Genomic DNA, 21,002 nt, shown 5'->3' with positions numbered 1-21,002 from the left:
CGGAAACTACTTTGAAAAGAAATTATATAAAATAAAAAAGAAATGAAATTAAAACATACAAGGTAAAAATCAAAATGAATTATTTTGTGTTATAAAAATAATTATTATAAAAAATTTTAGCCAAATTTATTGCTTTATTTAGTGATATTGAATCAGTAAGTTGCATATTCTCTTTTAAAAGAGTATGTTTATTTTGGGGGTTTTCAAAAATTTCTATAATTTTTATTAAATTATTAAAATAAATTTTTTCTGAATTTTCTATTTTAATGAAATTCACAGCATCTAATATATTATCTAAGCTTAAATAGTTTTCACCTAAGAAGGTTTCATAGTTAATAATTTTATTATAATTGTCTTTTTTTAAAATATCTTTTTTTTCTTCATTATAATTTTGATTTTCGTTATGTTCTTTATTAATAATATTACTAGTCTTACTTTTATCTAATTGACATTGTAATAAAGAATCTAATTCATTATGAATAAAATCACAAATGTTTTTTGGTTTTTTTGTTATAATTTTGCATAAAAGTAATACTAATAACATAGATATATTATTATTTTTTAAATAAAAATCTAGATCATCATATTCTTTTTTCTTCTTTTGTATTTCCCCAAAATATAATGTATGTTTCTCTTCTTTTATTTTTTCATTATTTTTATTTTTTATTTCTTTATTATTTTTCTTTTCCAATATTTTATCTTTATTATTATCTATTATATTTACTCCTTCATTAAAACCTTTTAACTTTTTTCCTATTTTAACCATTTTATATTTTAATATCTTATGTCTACATAATTTTAAAATTATGAAATAAAATTACAATACTAAGATGAAATTATGAAATATATATATAAAAAAAAAAAAAATAAATAAATAAATAATAATAATGTTTGTATTCCTAATAATAGTATTATAATTAATTAATGAATACGTAAATGCCATTTAATTTTACATGTATATTTATTTAAGAAAAAAAAAGTTTATAAAAAAATTTCCATTTCCTTTTGTATTATTATTATTTAAAATTTTTTTTTTCTAATTTTTTGTTAGAGCAAAAAAAAAAAAAAAAAAAAATTTAACAAATATTTTTTATAAAAATGACTAAAAAAAATAAATTATAAGACAAAATATTGCATTACATTATATATCTATAAAATACAAATAGGAAAGAAAAATTTTAAAATTGATAAAAAAAAAAAATGAAATATGAATTAACAAATAAATACAAAAGAATTAGAATGATGATGAAATGAAATTTACAATAGAAATATCAAAAAACAATTTAGACACTAAAAGAAGTTATAACTTGATAAAATATTTTTTAATATTATGTATATTTATATTATCATAATGTAATGAATCTATAGATTTATATTGATTCTGTTCAATTCTAATTAATTTAATTAAAGTGGCATAAGTATTTAAAGAATATGCAAAATCTCTTATTAAACTTCTTATATAAGTACCCCCAGAACAATGTATTTGAAAATCAAAGAATGGGAAATCAAATTCATTTAAATATTTTATATTATTTATATGAACTTTATTAGATTTTATATGAACAGGTATATTTTTTCTTGCATATTCATATAATCTTAATCCTTTAACTCTTTTAGCTGAGTATATAGGAGGTATTTGATCCTTCCATCCAATAAAATTTTTTATATTTTCAAAAATATCTTTTTTATATACACGAATTTTCTTTTCCTTAATTATTTTTCCTTCTCTATCTAATGTATCTGTTTCAAAACCAAAAATTGATAATGCTAAATATTTTTTATAGCATTTTAAAAAATCAGATAGTTTTTTTGTTGCCTTTTGAATACCAATAATTAAAACTCCTTCAGCAAAAGGATCTAATGTTCCACCATGTCCAACTTTCAAATCTATATTTTTTTTATTTAAACTAAAAAAATAATTTTTCAAAACATATTTAACTTTTTCGCATACTTTCATAGAATATAAATCTACCGGTTTATATATATTCAAAAATCCTCCATATAATATATCATCAATGCTTGCTTCACTCTTTACATTTTTATTTACATTTGTACAACTCATTTTCATTATATTACTTTTACTTTTTAATAATATATCTTTATGCTGATTTATAAAAAAATCAATAGAAGATTTAGAATTAGAGAAATATCCATCATCTGCAATATTATCAACACTACTTTTTTCGAAAGTAAAATTTCTATTTGAATTATTATCATCTTCTTTATTCATTTCTTCTTGTTTTTTCTTTTTTTTTTTATTTTCACCTTCATTTTCATTTTCATTTTCACCTTCATCTTCATCTTCATTTTCCTTTCTATTTTTCTTTTCATCTTTTTTCTTTTCATCTTTTTTCTTTTCATCTTTTTTCTTTTCTTTTTTGTCTTCATTTTCATTTTTCATTTTTTTATTTCCTTCATTTTTGTCATTCTTATTATTACTAAATACATCTTTCCTATTATTTATATTATCTTCATCGATCAAATCTTTTGATTTCTTTATTCTTTTTTTTTTTATCGTATTTTTTTCATTTTGATTTTTCCACTTCTTCAAATTAACTTCTAAATTATGTAACTCTTTATATTTTTTATTTTCAATTTTTTTTTTTTGAATATTTTTTTCTTCTTTAAAATTATTTTCGCTTCCTGTATTATGTGTATTGGTAACATTTTTCTTACTATTTAATAAAATATTTTCTCCCGGTTTGAATATTTTGTCCTCTTTATATTGTTTATCCAAATATATTTTTCTTTCTTTTTCTTTTATTTTATCAATAGCAATTGTAATTTTATTTATATATAACAATTTAAAGTTTTTATAACCCCTAATAGAAGATGTAGGAAACTTAATTAACAAATAAAAATATCGCTTTATTGGTTCATTACAAGTATTTATATTTTTATAATTTTTCTTAATATTTATTTGAAGATAAAAAGGTTTTCTTTTTTTATATAAACAAAAATAACTTTGTAAACATATTATATAAATTAAAAGGAAAAAATACTTATATAACATTTTTTTTTTTTTACTTATTAAAATGTTTTTCCCATATGCTTTTTTTTATTTCTTTTTTTTTACAATAAACTTAAGATTATTTTTGCCATTTTTAATTATAAAATATTTCCAATTTTATACCTAAAGAAGCACACTATTTTATTAATTTATTTGATGAAAAAAAAAAAAAAAAAAAATGATATGAATTTATTTTTAAAATTATTTTAAAAAAAAAAAAAAAAATTTTTTTTAGAAAAATATATTTTTATTTCATTTTAATGATCTCTTATGAATGTTTTTTGTTTGAAGATAGTTTCTTACCTTAATATATATTAGTTTTTATGTGAACAAGAAATTGTTAATTAATGTATTAAACTAATTATTTTTTTTGTTTTTACTTTGAAAAGACACTAATCTTAAAAGAAAAATTATTTGTTTAATGAATACGGTGAATAAAATAATGTAAAATAAAATGAGAAATAACAATTTTATTTTTAAAATTTAAAGTCTTTATTATTTAATTTTTTTTCTTTTTTTTTTTTATTTCTAAAATAAAATTTTAGTATATATATGCATATATTAAATATGAAGTGAATTAAAATTTACTAAACAACGGAAAAAAAATTATTTATGTTTATTGGTTATAAAAAAATATAATAATATATTATGAATAAATTATAAAGAATAAATAAATACATATATATATATATGTATTTATTTATTCATTATGAATATTGCATTGTTAAAAAAGTCATTGTTATATATATGCGTAACTTCCTTTTTTTTTTTTACAATGATATTATAAGGTTAAATTTTTATTTTCTAATTGCATTCTTTTAAGTTTTGCTTCATGTAGCATTCTTTCTTTTTGTATTAAATGAGAAGATTCTTCTAAAAGATCTAAAATTTGATTAATTTGCGATGACCAATTATTTAATAAGTTTTCTGGGTTGTTTTTTTGTCCAAATTTAATAATTCCATATAATCTATCAATTTTTGCAATTAAAAATTTGTTTGAAACTAATTCAGATAATAGATTTTCAGTTTCTTCTACGGATGCATTTAATAATTCGGATAATCTATTTAACGAAATTTTATTATAACAATTTGAAATAACATGAATATTATGATGCATAACTTTTTTTTTAAAAAGGTTCCATCTATTTTCTCCACCCATAAATTTTGTATCATTAAAAACATAAAATTGAAGTAGTTCGTCTTGATATTGTAAAGGCCAGTGGATTAAATCTTGATTAATGAAATCTTTAACTAACTGTTCAAATATAGGTATTTCTTTTAACTTTTTTTTTTCAATTTTAATTAAGTTTAAAAATTTACTTTGTTGTTCATCAAATGGAGAAAGAATTAAAAATAAAATATAACATTTTAATTCTTCAACCCATAAATTAGGATCTTTTAAAATAAAATCTGTATTGAATCTTTCTTCATAACATTTAGCAACATCGGAGTAGGATTCTTCATATATATAATATTCAATCATATACATAAAATATTTTAATTTTAAATCATAAAATTCTTCATTATTTAATAAAGTGGGATTGATTTTTCTACTAATTACATGACATCTTATATAATCCTTTCTTAATAAAACTAATCTCATTTGTTCTAAAATATATTCTGTTTTTTCTCTTTTATTCATAGATATAAAAGTTTCTACTTGTACATCTTGTAAAATATTTGCAGCTTCTTCAATATTACCATCATCTTCTTTTATTTTTGATAAAATTTTTATAATTTCTGATCTTTCTACTTCAACAAATATTTTACCTTCACTTATTGTACATAATGTATTTATTAGATTTAATTTTTCCTCTTTATCTTCAATATCATTAATCCAAGATTTACATAAATTTATCATATCAATTATTGTTCTTTTTAACTGACCTCTTTTTTTATTAAAAAAAATTAGATATTCACTTACTTTTTTATAATTATTATTTAATTTATATTTATTTAAAATAAAACAACATATTTTACTAGTAGATACCCCATCAAAAGATTGTCTACATCTCTTCTCTAATGTTATAAGATCTTCTAATATAATTTCAAAATCTCCTACCTTTCAATTAAAATAAATATAAATGGAAAAAATAAGAAATAAATAAATATGAAAAAAAAAAAAAAAAAAATATATTTTTTCAAAAATATTATATAAAATAAATAATTTATCAAAAATGAAAAAAAAAATAAAAGCGTGAAATAAAAAAAGCATGAAATAAAAAAAGCATGAAATAAAAAAAGCATGAAATAAATAAAGCATGAAATAAAAAAAGCATGAAATAAAAAAATATATTTAAATATTAGAAATTTACTTTATAATATTTTTCTGCTTTTTTCAATAATTCATCAGTTTCATTACTGAAATCTTGGGCTATTCTTGGGTCTGTTAAAAGATTATCATGTGAACCAATTATTTTAGCAGTATTATCTTCTTCCATCTTTTTACTTTTTTTATATTTTTCAAAAATTTAAAAAGAATATAAAATTAAAAATTTCAAATACTAAATTTTGTAAATATTTTTACATATAAATAACTGTATAGAGAATAATTTTTCAAAAATATAAAAAAAAAACAAAAAGAAAATAAAAAATGATATAAAATAGATATATCTTTTTAACAATTTTTTTTTTTTAATGTTTTTTATAATAAATTATATTTAATGATATACTCAACAATGGTATACTTGTAAAAAATATGTATTTTTAAATTATATGTTTTCCTTCAATCACAATTTTTAAAAAAAAAAAAATAAAATAATAATAATAATAAATGAAATAAAGTTACACTAATTTATTTGATTTCTGTATACAAAAAAAAAAAAAAAAAAAATATGTATATTTTTTTAATTTTTTTTTTTTTTTTTCTATTTTAATTTTATTTCCTCCTTTTTTCTTGTTATATATATTTATTCAGGCAAAATACAAAAATTTTTATTTTTTTTTTTTAATGTAGTATAATATTTTTAACATATCAAACATATATTTTATTTCTCATATATTTTTACAAGTATTTTATATTTATATTTTTTTTTTTTTTTTAATCTCATTTCATATGTATTTATTTATTTGTATTTTTATTTTTTTATTTTTTTTTTTTTACCTTTGTGTATTTTAATATACACCTTATTTATTTTTTTTTTTTTTTTTATTTGTATTCAAATAAAAAAAAAAGAAAATCGTAAAAATATAAGATGCTTATTCCTATTTTTTAAATTTAAATATAGAATAAAAAAAAATAGTAAAATAATCAATATTTTATCCTTTTCATTTTTATTTTTTTTTTTTTTTTTTACACTTTCACATTTTTCATAGTTACTAAATTCTTAGCAAAATTGTTTTAACATCCTAGAATATTGCATTGTTGTTAGTTTTACTTTTTTTTATATTTTTAAGCAATATGTTAAGTTTTTTTTTTAAAAGAAATAGTTCTTTTAATATTGATATTATTTTTTCTCATAAATATGAATATTTTAATTTTTTAATATTTTAATAAAATTTTTTAGTATCAAAAATTTTAGCTTCCAATTTTTTAATATAAGCATTTATTTAAAAAAAAAAGAGAAAAAAAAAAAAAAAGTAAATTTGAGGAAAAAAATAGAAAAAATGATATAATAATATGTTTTTCATTAATAAATTATTTTTGTATAAACATGAATTAGCATGTTTTTTCAATAAAGTAATCACTAGAAGTCATAATACAGGTGTGTATTCATCTAATATAAGCAGAATATTTAATCATATAAACAATAAATTAAAAAATGAAAAGGAAAGTAAAAATGCTAATAATTTTTTACCTGTATATAGACAATATGAAAATGTTATATCAAATATAAATTATAATAAAATGTTAGGAAGAGATTTATCATATTGTATGAATATATTGTCAAAAATAGAATATTTTAGGAAAAATGAATTTTGGTTAAAATGTTGTAACAAATTAATTAAAGGAAACATGATTCATCGTATTAATGTACAAAGTTATTACTTAACTGCTAATTCTTTAAGTAAAGTTTGTGTATTAAATAATATAGATTTAAAAATAGATAGTACAAAAAATACATATAATGAAAAAAAAAATGAGACAAAAAAATTAGAGATTTTACCTTTTACATGTATTTTATTTGATGGTTATATAAAATTTAAAAAAATAAATAATAATTTCTATCATAAAATATATGATGAAATAGCTATTAGATTTCTTCTTGATATAGAGAATATGAACTTAGATAGTATTAGTTGCACATTAAATTTATTTTCCAAGTTAAATTTAGACGATTATAATATTTTATCTTATTATTTTGCTGATTATTTTGTGCTTACAAAATTAGGAAATAATAATAATTATGATATTAATAGTTCTTTCATGAATAAAGATATAAATTCTTCAACGAAATTCAATAAGTATTTTGTAAAAAAACAAAAAACAAATTTTTTTATTGTAGATAAAAGTAATATTTCAAAATTAGCTATTATTTTGCATTCATTAGCCAAATCAAATACTATTCATTTAGAATTTTTTTTCTATTGTATTGAGTATTTTGAAAAATATTTTAATTATTTAAATAACATTGACATTTGTAATATATTATATAGCTTCTCTAAAAATAACCATATGAACAAAAAATATAATAAATTATCATTATTAAAAAGAATAAAAGATACAAAATTTGAATGTTATTTAAACTGCATTATACAAAGGATATCCTTTTATAAAAAATTTTATATTGAGGAAAATGAAACAACTACTTTTGAAAACGTATATTCCTTTTTAAAAAATGATTATTCTTTAATAAACTTAAATAATGAAAAATACGAAAAAAAATGTTTGAATTTATTATTGAAGTTAATAAATTATTTACAAAATGAAAATATTTTAAATAAAATCAGTTCTATACAAATCTCTTCTTTAGCACTTTCAATAGCGAAAATAAAGTTAAATTCTTTAGATATTTTTTACGCTTTTAACTATAAAGTACATTATCTGTGGAAGCATTTTTCATTATATAGCATTGCTGATTTTTTATATGCAATAAATGAAAAAAATATAAATGATGAACAAGCATCTCTGTTATTATATTATCAATTTATCAAGATAATTCATAAAAGTTATATGAATTCTTTAAGAAATGATTCATTTTTAAATAAAAATATAAATTGCATAAAAAAAAATGCCCGAGGTATTTATTTTATAGAAAATCCATATAAAAAAATTCATTTTTTAAGCGAAAAAGAATGTTCGCTAGTTGTCAGAATATTCCAGTCATTTTCTAAATCGGATTTAATGAATAAATTTACTTTTCTTGATAATTATGTTGATGATTACTTTCCTTATAATATTGAAAGAATACTTGAAACAATTTCTAAAGATGAAAAGGATGAAATTGAAAAAGAGAAAGAAACATACAATAATAAAAATAACGATTTAAATATTTCTTCTGGTGAATATTTAAGGAATCTCCAAAATGAAAGTAAAAATTCTGAAAATAATTTTTGGTTAAAACTAAATTCTTATCCAAGTAGTTTGTTTCCTATTTTTAATAATTTTGATAGAAACTCTAATTTGCTTAAATTATATACCTTAAGCACTTTTTATTTTTGCATAAATCAACATTTTGACTTGATAAATTTTGAAAATAAATGTTTATTATGTTATTTTTCTTTAAATATACTTCATTTTATATGCCCATTACCACTTAATCAAACAAAAGAGGAACTCAGAGATTTATTCATTAAAAATGATGATAAAGAGGAAACAAATAATAAATTTTTTTTTATTTATAAAAAAAAAATAAATGATTTAAGTCTTAGTATATCTTTTTCAGCTAATTTATTGTTTCATATATTACATATCATGAAACTTGAAACACTTAGTGAAATATGTATTAGACAAATTTACACATGCCTTTTATGTTTGTATTTAAATATCATCAATGTTTTTGGGATATCAAAAAATCATTTAAAAAATTTAAAAGAAAATATACTGTTATGTAATTATATAAATTTGGAAAATACTTCCAAACAAAATTTTAGATATTTGAATTATTATATGGATAATTCTGATTTAGATGAATTACAAAATTTGAAAAATAATATTGTAAATAAAAATATTACAATGGTTTCATCCAATAATAATATTATTTTGTATTTATTTTCATTGGAAATTCTTAAGAAAATTAATAAATTTTTGGATTATGCAAAAACAATGAATTATCAACAAAATGAAATGACTTTAACATCAAGTAAACTTTTTTTTTTTTTTTTTTTTTTTTTTATTTCATACATAAATATTAATGAATTTAATTTACTTTTGTTAAATGTATAATATTTTTTTAACAAAAAAAATTTAATAGGAACACACAATGAAGTAAATAACTGTTTAATACAAGTAATAAAAGATGTAAATCATAAACATAAAAAAAACATAAAGTACACTTCTGAAGTTATTGTTGGTCCTTTTGTATTAGTGAGAAAAAAAAATAAAATAAAATAAAATAAGAAGAAAAAAAATAATTTAAATAATCATTAGCTATTATAATATTAATATAGAATATATAATACCATAAAAATGTATATACATAAATTATATTTATTTTATTTTTTTTTTTGTACTTAATATAATTTATAGGATTGTGTTATTGAAACTTAAATAACATTTTTTTATTCATTATTCAAGATTTTTATCTCCTATTTGAAATGATTTAAATGTATCAATATATGGAATTCTTTTATGCATAATAAGATCGTTTAGTTTTTAAAATTTTAAGTTGTAAAAATATATATTTAAATTAACTTTTAAATCTAAGGAATGGATAAAATTTTAATGAATTCCTTACGAGATAAGGTGTATTATATTTTAAATGAAAATTATTTAAAAGAAAAAAAGAAAAATTAAAAATAAAATATGTTTCTTGCTTTTCAACAAATTGGACATACGTATTATTTATAAAAATTTTAATGAAGTACAAACTAAAAAAGTAAGACAAATAAAAAATGGTTACATATATAGGAAAGCAAGCAGAATAAACATGTATTAAAATACAATATTGTAAAAATAAATTAAGAAAAGACAATATGTTTTTTTATAGTAATTTCAAAATAATAAAAAAAAATTATAAAAGAGTAAGTTAATTTAAAAAAAAAAAAAAAAATAAAATAAATTAAATAATGAATACATAACAATTATAAATATAGTAATGTATTAATGATTAAAATATATATAATACTTTTATTTTTTATAAGAAAAATTATACATAAAAAAAGAAGAAAAAATTTTAAAAAATTATGCCCATTTTGAGGAATGAAAATCCCATTCCCTTAAAATTGTTTGAGAATGATTATCACATGAAAGCCAATGGAGTTTTTCTCCATTTTCACCAACTACTACAAGTTTTGGTAATCCTGTAATAGGAACACTTCCACTGGGTAATGATTCGGGATCTTCCCTAACTTGATATCTTTTTATTAAATGCTTCCTTAAATCACTATTATAAGCAACAACAGCCCATGGCATATGCTTAATATGCTCATTAAATTTTTCTTCATCTTTGTCTAAGCTAACTAATATTATTTCAATTTTTTCTTTTGGTGTTGATGAATTAATTGATTTGTAAAATTGTGTTAAAAATGGAGTAAAACTTCTACATTTTGCATTTTCATAGCTTGCAAAATAGAACGCAACTGACTTATTACGCAATTCATCTTTGGATATAGGTTTAAAGAATCCATTATAATCTCTTTTTAGAATATCATCATTTAACTGTAAAATTCCGCCGTATGCCATTTCGATTTTTTTATCTTCTAAAACTGCGTATCCACAAGGAGGCAAATGATGTGCACCACTAGTTATTTTATAACCACCAAGACCTGTATTATTTTCACCTAAATAGCAACCTTTTGAATATGTTACATTAGACTTAGGTTTATAAATTCGTGGCATTATTTATTTTTATTTTATATATCAATTATTTAATTTAATTATTAATTTGTATGATGATTAATTTAACGAAATTCATAAAATTTTAAATTATAAAAGCTGAATAAATATAGTTGAACTGCACTAAATGAATCTTATAAATATAAAATATAAAAAGAAAAATAAATGCATTAAAATATTCAAAGAAAATTAAAAAAAAATTGTTATAAGTAATAAAATGAAATTAAAAATAAAATATATGGAAATTAGGAAAATAATCAGAAATTATAGTTATAAATATAAAAAGTAAAGTTCTAAATATATAGATGAATAATTTTTTATTATATATTTAAACGATTTTGCATCATTTATAATTCATTACAGAAAATAACTATGCCAAGTAAATCCCATATAAAGAATATAAAAAATAAATTTTAATATTAAGATTTTACATAAATTATGATTAATGTAAAATTAAAAAAAAAAAAAAAAAAAAAAAAAAAAAAAAAAAAAAAAAATAGCTAAATAGAATTCATAATTTTTATTAAATATAAAGGAAACAACGTCATTAATATGTTCATAAGGGTGATTTACATGACCCTTTTTTATATTTATTTTTTTTTTNAAAGAATATAAAAAATAAATTTTAATATTAAGATTTTACATAAATTATGATTAATGTAAAATTAAAAAAAAAAAAAAAAAAAAAAAAAAAAAATAGCTAAATAGAATTCATAATTTTTATTAAATATAAAGGAAACAACGTCATTAATATGTTCATAAGGGTGATTTACATGACCCTTTTTTATATTTATTTTTTTTTTGTTAAGTGAAAACAGATGTATTTCTAGGAAAAAAAATTAATAATTAAAAATACTATTAATGTTATTTTTGAAGTTCATAAAATATATCTAGTTGTTCAGATTTTTTCTGTGTGCATAAAAAAAAAAAAAAAAAAAGTGTGGCTATTTTATTTACATTTTGCATATTACATTTTTTTTCGTATTTTTATATTGGAATTTATAATATTAAGAACAAAATTTAAGAATTTTAAGAAATTATTTTAAAAAAAAAAAATAATTTTTTTTTCATTTTTTTATAATAAAAGTAGAAAAAAGCTTAAGGTAAAATTTTTTTGTAATTTTATAAATTTTACTTAAAATAAATTACAAAATTTCCTTTTATACATTTTCTTTTTAATTACACAAAAATTAGTGGGTGTTAAAATTCCGCGTAAAATATAGGAAATTTACAATTTTATTTTTTATAGCTCAAAAAAATAAAAGAATAAGTATAATTAATGGAAAATTTTCAAATAAAGAGAAAATTTTTATGTATTAATAAATGTATTAGCTGCATTGTATTAATTAAAATAAATGTATATATATATATTAAAATGTTAAAAATTTTACATATCTAAAATCGTACAACACTTTTCGTATTATTAAAAAATAAAAAAAAGAAGAAAATAATTAAAAGTTTAAAAAAATAAAAATATTTAATTCTCAAAAGATTCATTGATTCACATTTATTAAATCATATAATTCACATGGAAAAAAATTTAGGAAATATTTTGGTTGCTACAGTTGCTTAACATAATTTTTCATAATTTTCTTATTAATTTAATTAAAAAAAATCAAAAAAAAAAAAAAAAAGAAAAACAAAACAAAACAAAAAAAAAAAAAAAAAAAAAAAAAGTTTAAAATAAGAATAAAAACTGAATGTAAAATAGATAAAAAATGATATATAAATGAATTTACAAGTATTAAAACATAGTAAACAAATAAATTCACAAAATTAAAAAAAAAATTAAAATTTTTAAAATTTTAAGAATTGTCTTTTTTTCTATTACTTAAAATTAAGTCAAGTTTTTTCTTTTTTTTTTTTTCCATTATTTGTTAAAATTAAAATTTTTATGAACAATATAAATATTCATTTTCTAGAATTATAACACTTGTGATAAATCATGAAAACAAAAAGGGTATACTTCATTAATGAATATGTCCTTTTCATTACTATCAGTTATATCGTAAAGAGAATTAAATAAAAGAAACATAATATATATATGAATATTCATCAAAGTATTCGTATCATTAAACTCATAAAATTCTTTATTTTTAAAATATACATTAGATTATTTATTTATTTTTTCAATAAAGTAAATTCCTATGATTCATGAATGTGCTTTTTTTTTTTTTTTCTTTTTTAATAAAATATTTATAATAAATTTATTTGTTTAAAATTTTATTTTTTAAAATTTTAGATTTTAGGGATTTTTTCTTATGATTTTTTGTGAAAATAATGAAACTAGAACGATTTAAATATTTCAAAAGTTCTTTGCAAGCTTTAGCATTAATATTTGTACAATTTTTATCATTCTTTTCCTTCATAGAATGTTTCTGAGTTAAAATTTTTTTTGTATTATGTTTTTCAGAATAATTATTACCATTTTTATTGGTTATAAAATGGGAAGTTCTTTTAGAAAGAGAAATATTATTTCTTGAGGGATTCAAAATTTTTGACAAAAGATTCATTTTATTTAATAAACTTTTTTTTTCTTTAAAATTTGAATTTTTACAATTATTTGTGTAACTAATGTATTTGGATAAATCATTTTTCATATTTGAATTATATGTGCTTTTTCTCTTTACATCTAATTTACATTTCTTTAAAAATAATTTATTATTATACATATTATGTGTTTTTGTGTTATTTTTATATTTTTTCATTAATTTAATATTATGATTTTTCGAGATATCTTTAGTACATAAGGAGATATTTCTTCCATAATTCATACATGATAAGGAGTGTTTATGAGGGTATTTTGTTTTTTCTGAATAATAATGAGTAGGCAGTTTTGAAGTTAAACTCGATCTTACCTTATGAATATTTCCAAAGTGATTATTAATTTTGAGTTTTAAATTGTTTACATTAGTGTTGTCTTTACATTTTCTATTATAAAAAAATTTGTTTTCTTTTTCATTAGTATTCTTTTTTTCTCTTAGAGTTTTTTTTTTTTTTGTTTTTTTGTCTGAATGTTTTATATTAGGGTTAACTACCTTATTAGTTTTTTTAAAATTATTTAAAGTATTTTTAAATGATGATAAAATATTTTTATCCTTTTTTACAAATATATTTTTTTTTTTCTTTTTTTCATCGAAATGATTGATCAAATGTTTCTTTTCACTTACTTCCTTTCTGCAGAAATTAGTAAAACTTGATTCTTTTAAATTAATTTTCTCACCTTTGTTTCTATCTAATGATTCACTTTTAATAAATTTAGTTATATAATTTTTTTTTTTTTGATTTTCATTATATACTCCAATATTTTTATTTTTTAAGATACATAAGTTTTTATTGTCATTAATTTTTCTAGAAGTTACATCCGCTTTTAATTTGTTAGACTTGGGGAATTCCTTATGTTGTAAAAATGTTGATGCGCCTGTTTGTGTTCGTTTGTCTGTATTCTTTCTTAAAATGGAATTTTTTATTTTATGTTTTTTGTTTACATTTTTAATTTTAAATTTAGAAGAGTTGATATCATATGGTAAATTTGTGTTATTGCATTTATTTATTATTTCTACTTTTTGATATTGCAACAGATCTTTTTGACATTCCTCGAGTTTTTTAGCTAAATTTATTAACTTTATATATTTTTCTTCCGAAAAAGTTAAATTGCTCATATTTAAATACAAACGTATATATTTCAATCTTTTATGTAAAATATATATAATAATAATAGAAATGAAAATTTAAAAAAAAAAAAAAAAAAGTTAAAGTAACATAACATATAAAAATAAAACCTAAAAAATGATATTCAAAAGAAGAGTTTTAAAAAATATAATTTGATGTTTTTTATTTTGTCTATTATAAATATGTTGAAAAAAAGCTTTAAACAATTCCTTTAATAATAATATATATAATTTTGTGATATGTAATTAAAATGAATTTCTACAAAAATAAATTATCACTAAATGTTTTGAATATACTTCTAAAAATATTTATAAATAATTATTTAAAAACAATAATACAATGTATTCAATAAATATAAAAAGAAAAAAAAAAAAAAAAAAGTATGTATATATTTATAAAGACAAAAAAAAAAAAAAAAAAATATAAACAATTTTAATGTAGTATTTCAAATTTAGAATATAATTATTATGAGAACTTCATATGAGTACACATAATTTTACACGTTGTGATTATTAAAAATTAATTCCATTTATAAAACGATAGAAACAAAAGTATTTCATAAAAAAACAATATATAGTTAAATTATAAGAAAAAAAATTTTAAATGCCCGTTGATTTTTTTTTTTTTTTTTTTTTTATTAATATCAATGAATCAAGAAATGTCAAAAAAAAAAAAAAAAAAAAAAAAAAAAAAAAATTACGTAATACATATATATATATATATAAATAAATAATGTCTATGCTTGTATATATATTTATTTAGAATACACATACAATTTAAATGCTTAAAAGGATAGGTTAAGAATAAAAATTTTATTTAAAAATTTCACATAAAAAATAGAATATGCATATACATTTTTTAAAATAATAACAAAATATGGAAAAAAAAAAAAAAGAGAAAAATCATTTATTTTAAAACATTCAAAAAATTTTATATAAATCATCTTTTTAAAATTACTTTTAGATTTTGTGAAAATTTATTTTAATGAATATTCATAAACTACCTTATTGTATTTTAATTTTTTTTCTCTAAAAATTGATGTTACCTTATATTTAACTTCTTTTATAAATTTTTAATTTAAAATTATTTTATTAAATTCATAATATTGTTTAATAAATATAATTAAACATTCATTTTATTTTTTTTGTTAAGCTTTCATATAAGTGTAACTTTAAAATAAAAAAAAAAAAAAAAATCCTCTTTTTTTTCTTTGCATAAATATCAACCCTTTTTTAGTAAGACTTTCATATATGGTTCATTAACTGAAATACATTTAGGGCAAAACCACGATTCATTACAATCATTGTTTTCATAATTCTGTATAATAAATAAAAACAAATATATAACATTCATAATATAAATAATTAAAATTTTAATATATTTAGAAAAGACAAATTCATAAAAATTTTTTAAAATAAGATTATATTTATTTAATTAAAAAAAAAAAAAATAATAATGGATTTTTATTGTTTCAAATGTATTTTTAATAAAAAAAAAAAAAAAAAAAAAGTTAACTTACAACACATTCAAAGTGAAACCATTTATTACATGAATCGCATCCAACCATGCCAAATTCACTTGATACTGATTCTCCTTTATTACATATGGGACAAATATCTTCTTCCATGTTATTTTCTATATGAACATCACATAATGAAGTATCATTTTCCGGTTTTACAATATTATGTAATGTATTTTTGTTTTGATTATAGTTTAGAGAAATATTCTATATAAAAAAAAAAAAAAAAATAAAATAAAAAATAACAAAATATCTGTATATTTCTAAAATTAAAAAAATATAGCTTTTTTTTTTTTTTTTTTTTTTTTATACCTGCAACTGTTTTTTTTCACAATTACTTAAAGAATCAAAAGAAATAGTATTTTTCCCCTTCGAATAATCATTTAGATATTTTTCATCAGATTTTTTATTTAAATTGGATTCTGTATTTAAATTCAATGAAGAATCAATACTTATTTGATTTACATAATTTTTACCTCTATTCATTGTCTCATTAGAGATATCATTTAATTCTGATGATATAATTTTGTTTTCACAATTATTCTTAGCAGAAAATAAACTTATTCTCATTTTCTGATTATTATTCTTATCGATTAAATTTTTTAGTGATTTACTTGATGTACCATTTTCAATTTTATTTTTTTTTATTTTTTTACTTTTTTTAATTTTATCTGGGTAAATATTATACTCACTATATTTGTTTAAATTTTTTCTATTTAAACTTTTGGTTAAAAAATTTTCGTTTTCTTCTATTTTTTGTTTGTCAATATTGTAAACATCATAATGATAATTACTATAATTGTATTTATTTTTTATATTATAATCTTCTAATTCTGATGGTATATTTTTATTTCTATGGGTGTTATATAAATAAGGAGGAGATTCTCCACTCATTTCCATTTCTGTATATAATTTGTCATATTGTTTTTTTAATTTTTCATAATCATGTTTTATCATATAAGATATTTGGTTATTTATACATATTTTTTCCCTTAGTAGAGCCATACATTGTTCTCTATCATTCATAATTTCATTTAGGTAATTATTCAACTCTTCTTCATTATAATTATTTGAGTCACTTTCATTTTCAATTTGATGATCATCATTTGAATTTATATTGTTTGTTTTTTCTAATTTTTTGCAAGATAATTCACAGTCCTTATTTTGTGAAGAACGTGTTTTTTCATCACTTTCTTTTTTTTCATTATTGAATTCATTATTTGCTGTATCATCAAGAATTTTAATTTTCTTTATTAATTTATCTTCACTATTATTTTCATTTAAAACATTTTGTCTTTTTTCTCTTTTTTTTTTATTTTCATAATTATCTTTATTAATAATGTCACTTGAGTTTTCTCTCTTTTCATTTTCACCATTATAACTAGTATCATATTTATTTTCTTCATTTTTATCTTCATTATTATACTCATTTTTTGTGTCTAATTTAATTTTTATTTTTTTATTATTATTACTGCCATCATTCCGTTGTTCCTTATCTAAAATTTTGTTTTTAATGCTTTCTGAATTATTATTATAATCAGAGGAATGCACATCTATATTTTCTTTTTGTTTATTTTCTTTTAATAAAACACTAAAAGAATTTTGCGAGTTATCATTTATATTTATATTTTCACATTCTATTTTCAATTTTTCTTTTTTTTCGATAAAATTATCATTATTTTTCATACTATTAAAAATATTTTCTTCATCTTTTTTTTCTTTTATATTTTCATATTCTATATGTTCATTATTTCCTTTTTTTTCTAACATATCTTCAATAATATTATTTTTAACTGAATATTTATTATTTGATTCACTGTTGGATTCTATGTAGGAATCATCATTATTATATTTTAAGTGTTTTTCTGATTTATTTTTATGAATGTCATTTAACTTTTCTAAATATATTTCTTCCTTTTTTTCAATCATTTTATTAATGTTGTGTTCCTTTTTATCTAATTCCTTCATAAGAAAAAGCAACCTATGCAAATACCCGGTTAAATGGCAAACATTCTCCATGAAAACTTGAACTGGATCAGACATTTTTAGAATTATTTTTTTTTTTCATTATCTTAGACTATTTTAAAAAATTCTAAACAATTTAAAAATATGATTTATACTTTTACCTTAATAACTACTTAAATATATACATATATATTTATTTTTATATTTCTATTATAAAAAATATATATCTATAAATATTTTATAATGACTACTGTATAATCAAATTATTATTATTTTAGTAAATATCACAATTACTATTATTTATACATAAATTGTAAAATTTCTTTCCTAATTTTTTAAGCAAACACATTTATAAACATTTAGTACTTACTAACTTTCTTTATCTTTATCTTTTTTTTTTTTTTTTTTTTTTTTTTTTTTTTTATAATTATAAAGTATACATATACTTTTTCTAGTATAATTTTAAACTAAATTAAAAAATTACTTCTTGCTAATTCATAATATTCATAAGTGGGCTTCTTTTTTAAATTTATTAAATAATTTCTCTATTTAAAAATTTATCATAAAAATAATTACTCATAAATATTAAACAAAATATAAAATATCTGTCAATTCATAATTTTACCTTTCATTATTTATTTATCCTACTAACCAATTAATCTTTTAACATTTTTTTTTTTTTTTTAATATTGAATTTTGTTCTATCCTAAAAAAAGATAATATTTGCTCCTTTTTATCATTTTTTTAGAAAAAAAAAAAAAGAAAGAAATATTAAACATATAATGAAAGATAAAAATAAGAAAAATAGAATCAAATAAATTAACTTTTTGTTTATATATCAATGTTTAAGACAAAAAAAAAAAAAAAAAAAAAAAAAAAAAAAAGGAAAAAAAAAAAAATGTAGATGTATTATATATAAAAAATACAATTCAATGATTAAACATATGATCATAAGTTAAATTTTATATATAACATGCATAATAATTTATTCAAATTCTTTTCTTTTAAAATCTTGTAATTTTTGATTTATGAATAAGAAAATTTTTAAATGGGATTATTTTTTTTTTTTTTGTTATAGTGATTTGAAAAGAATAAAATAAAAATAAAAATTATTACTAAAATTAAACATGAATATAATACTTTTCCTTATTAATTTTATTTTAAAATACTTTTAAAATGATAAAATAAATTCTAAAAATTAAAAAAAGTATAAATTTTTTTTAAAATATTAAAAAAATATTTTAATTTTTTTTTTTTTTTTTTTTTTATTTTTAATAGAAAAATATTACTACTTGAAGTAATATTTATGAATTTTACATTTTTAAGTCATGAAAAAAGAAATTATATAAAAGATTTATTTAATTTTTATATTTATTAATAATATATTCCATGAATTTCTATATAATTAAGGCATGATTTTTCTTTTTTCATATATATACCTTTTTAAGATAAATTTTAATATAAAATATAATGTATTTTAATAAATTTAAAAAATTATCTTTTTAGAAATAAAAAAAAATGCTCCATGTAAATTATTATATGAATATTAATTTTGTTTTTTTAAATGTTTTATTAAAATAAAAAGTATTTTTCCATTTAATAGCATTTTATATTTATAATTTAAAAAGTATTTATCATAAGGTAAACTATTTGAAAAAATTAAGAATTTTAAAAAAAATGAAAAAAAATATATATAAAACAAGATAAAATATTAATTGTAGTTTTAAAAAAGCATTTAAATATAACATTTTAAAGAAAATTTCTAATGGATCTAAATTAAAACAAAAATTCACATAAGGACAATATATATATTGATAAAGTTTTTTTATTAGTTACTATTTTTTTTTAAATAATGAGGAAAAATTTTTAATTTGGGAATACTTAAAAAGAAGAAAATAAATTAAAAAAATTTTATAAAAAATTTAATTAATGTTATTTATATTAATCATTTTTTTTTTTTAATTTTAAGAACAGATAAAAACATATGGTTTTCTTTTCATTTCACAAAATTATTTAACTAAAGTTGAAGAATTATAAATATGTATATATATTTAATTCTGTTTAAATGTAAAAAAAAAAAAAAAAAAGAAAAAAATGAAAGAGAATGAGAAAAATATGACTTCCATTAAAAAATTCATACGAAAAAAATATAGTAACAAAAAATAAAAAAAAATGCTATTAATAATGAAAAAATATATGTAATTTAAAAAAAAGAAAAAAAAATAATAGGTACTTTATCCTTGTTAAACATAATAAAATAATTATTTTTCTTAGATATTTGAAATTTACTAATATAAAAATATAAAAGAACATAAAACGAACCAAAAAAAAAAAAAAAAAAAATAGAAGTTAAATACATATTTATATAATAATAATAAAAAATGATAAGTTCTAATTTTAAATAGATTGAGCTAATTTTTGTGAAACAGTTTTAAGATCCAAAGTGTCTTTTTTTTCTGGGTTTGTTATTTGCATTAAAATTTCTAAATCCTTATCAGTTAATCTTGTATCTAAAGCTTTCATGACCTTATAAAATAAAAACAAATAAAATACAACAATTGTAATATATTAAATGAATTATGAGTATACATGAGATCATATATATATATATATATATATATATTTATATTTCTTTTTGAAATAATTAAATTACCCCGATGAAGTTATCAATTCTAATTTGAAGATTCGAATCTTTTTCATTAACATTAACAATATGTTTATAAGGTTCCTCATAGCTGAAATGTTTTCTTGCAAAATTTAACCAGTAATCCATGCTAATAGTCTATGTTTTTAAAAAAAATAAAAAGAAATAAAATACATTATAACATAACATTTATAGAAAATAAATAAAATATAAAAATCATATAAGAAAAATTAGGAAAAAATTTGATGATTTTTTT

General features: G+C 17.1%; 8 protein-coding genes across 8 annotated transcripts; 1 reads left to right on the top strand and 7 right to left on the bottom strand.

Annotated features, from left to right (window-relative positions):
- Positions 1-79: 79 nt before the first annotated feature.
- PGAL8A_00477200 (conserved Plasmodium protein, unknown function) lies at positions 80-766 on the bottom strand (the record flags this gene model as incomplete). The annotated part of the gene is made up of 1 exon (XM_028673556.1): positions 80-766. One exon carries the CDS (start codon positions 764-766, stop codon positions 80-82), a length of 687 nt encoding a protein of 228 aa, XP_028529996.1.
- A 534-nt stretch (positions 767-1,300) lies between these two features.
- Positions 1,301-3,013, bottom strand: PGAL8A_00477100 (tRNA pseudouridine synthase, putative; the record flags this gene model as incomplete). Its single annotated transcript, XM_028673554.1, has 1 exon — positions 1,301-3,013. The coding sequence occupies one exon, from the start codon at positions 3,011-3,013 to the stop codon at positions 1,301-1,303; it is 1,713 nt and encodes a 570-aa protein (XP_028529995.1).
- Positions 3,014-3,791: 778 nt separating this feature from the next.
- Positions 3,792-5,451, bottom strand: RPN5 (26S proteasome regulatory subunit p55, putative; the record flags this gene model as incomplete). The annotated part of the gene is made up of 2 exons (XM_028673553.1): positions 3,792-5,072; positions 5,326-5,451. The coding sequence occupies 2 exons, from the start codon at positions 5,449-5,451 to the stop codon at positions 3,792-3,794; spliced, it is 1,407 nt and encodes a 468-aa protein (XP_028529994.1).
- A 1,178-nt stretch (positions 5,452-6,629) lies between these two features.
- PGAL8A_00476900 (conserved Plasmodium protein, unknown function) lies at positions 6,630-9,659 on the top strand (the record flags this gene model as incomplete). Its single annotated transcript, XM_028673552.1, has 3 exons — positions 6,630-9,252; positions 9,364-9,476; positions 9,639-9,659. 3 exons carry the CDS (start codon positions 6,630-6,632, stop codon positions 9,657-9,659), a joined length of 2,757 nt encoding a protein of 918 aa, XP_028529993.1.
- Positions 9,660-10,292: 633 nt separating this feature from the next.
- TrxL1 (thioredoxin-like protein 1, putative) lies at positions 10,293-10,949 on the bottom strand (the record flags this gene model as incomplete). Its single annotated transcript, XM_028673551.1, has 1 exon — positions 10,293-10,949. The coding sequence occupies one exon, from the start codon at positions 10,947-10,949 to the stop codon at positions 10,293-10,295; it is 657 nt and encodes a 218-aa protein (XP_028529992.1).
- Positions 10,950-13,153: 2,204 nt separating this feature from the next.
- Positions 13,154-14,608, bottom strand: PGAL8A_00476700 (conserved Plasmodium protein, unknown function; the record flags this gene model as incomplete). Its single annotated transcript, XM_028673550.1, has 1 exon — positions 13,154-14,608. One exon carries the CDS (start codon positions 14,606-14,608, stop codon positions 13,154-13,156), a length of 1,455 nt encoding a protein of 484 aa, XP_028529991.1.
- A 1,231-nt stretch (positions 14,609-15,839) lies between these two features.
- PGAL8A_00476600 (conserved Plasmodium protein, unknown function) lies at positions 15,840-18,180 on the bottom strand (the record flags this gene model as incomplete). The annotated part of the gene is made up of 3 exons (XM_028673549.1): positions 15,840-15,935; positions 16,138-16,344; positions 16,450-18,180. 3 exons carry the CDS (start codon positions 18,178-18,180, stop codon positions 15,840-15,842), a joined length of 2,034 nt encoding a protein of 677 aa, XP_028529990.1.
- Positions 18,181-20,499: 2,319 nt separating this feature from the next.
- Positions 20,500-20,884, bottom strand: PGAL8A_00476500 (conserved Plasmodium protein, unknown function; the record flags this gene model as incomplete). The annotated part of the gene is made up of 2 exons (XM_028673548.1): positions 20,500-20,628; positions 20,756-20,884. Coding segments are annotated over 2 exons (258 nt in total), but the record flags the coding sequence as incomplete, so codon positions are not given.
- Positions 20,885-21,002: the final 118 nt, after the last annotated feature.

This window comes from Plasmodium gallinaceum (genome assembly GCF_900005855.1).
Source record: "Plasmodium gallinaceum strain 8A genome assembly, contig: PGAL8A_v1_141, whole genome shotgun sequence".
NCBI lineage: Eukaryota > Apicomplexa > Aconoidasida > Haemosporida > Plasmodiidae > Plasmodium > Plasmodium gallinaceum.
The sequence above is the reverse complement of the archived record's forward strand: the minus strand, read 5'-3'. Positions and strand labels throughout refer to the sequence as shown.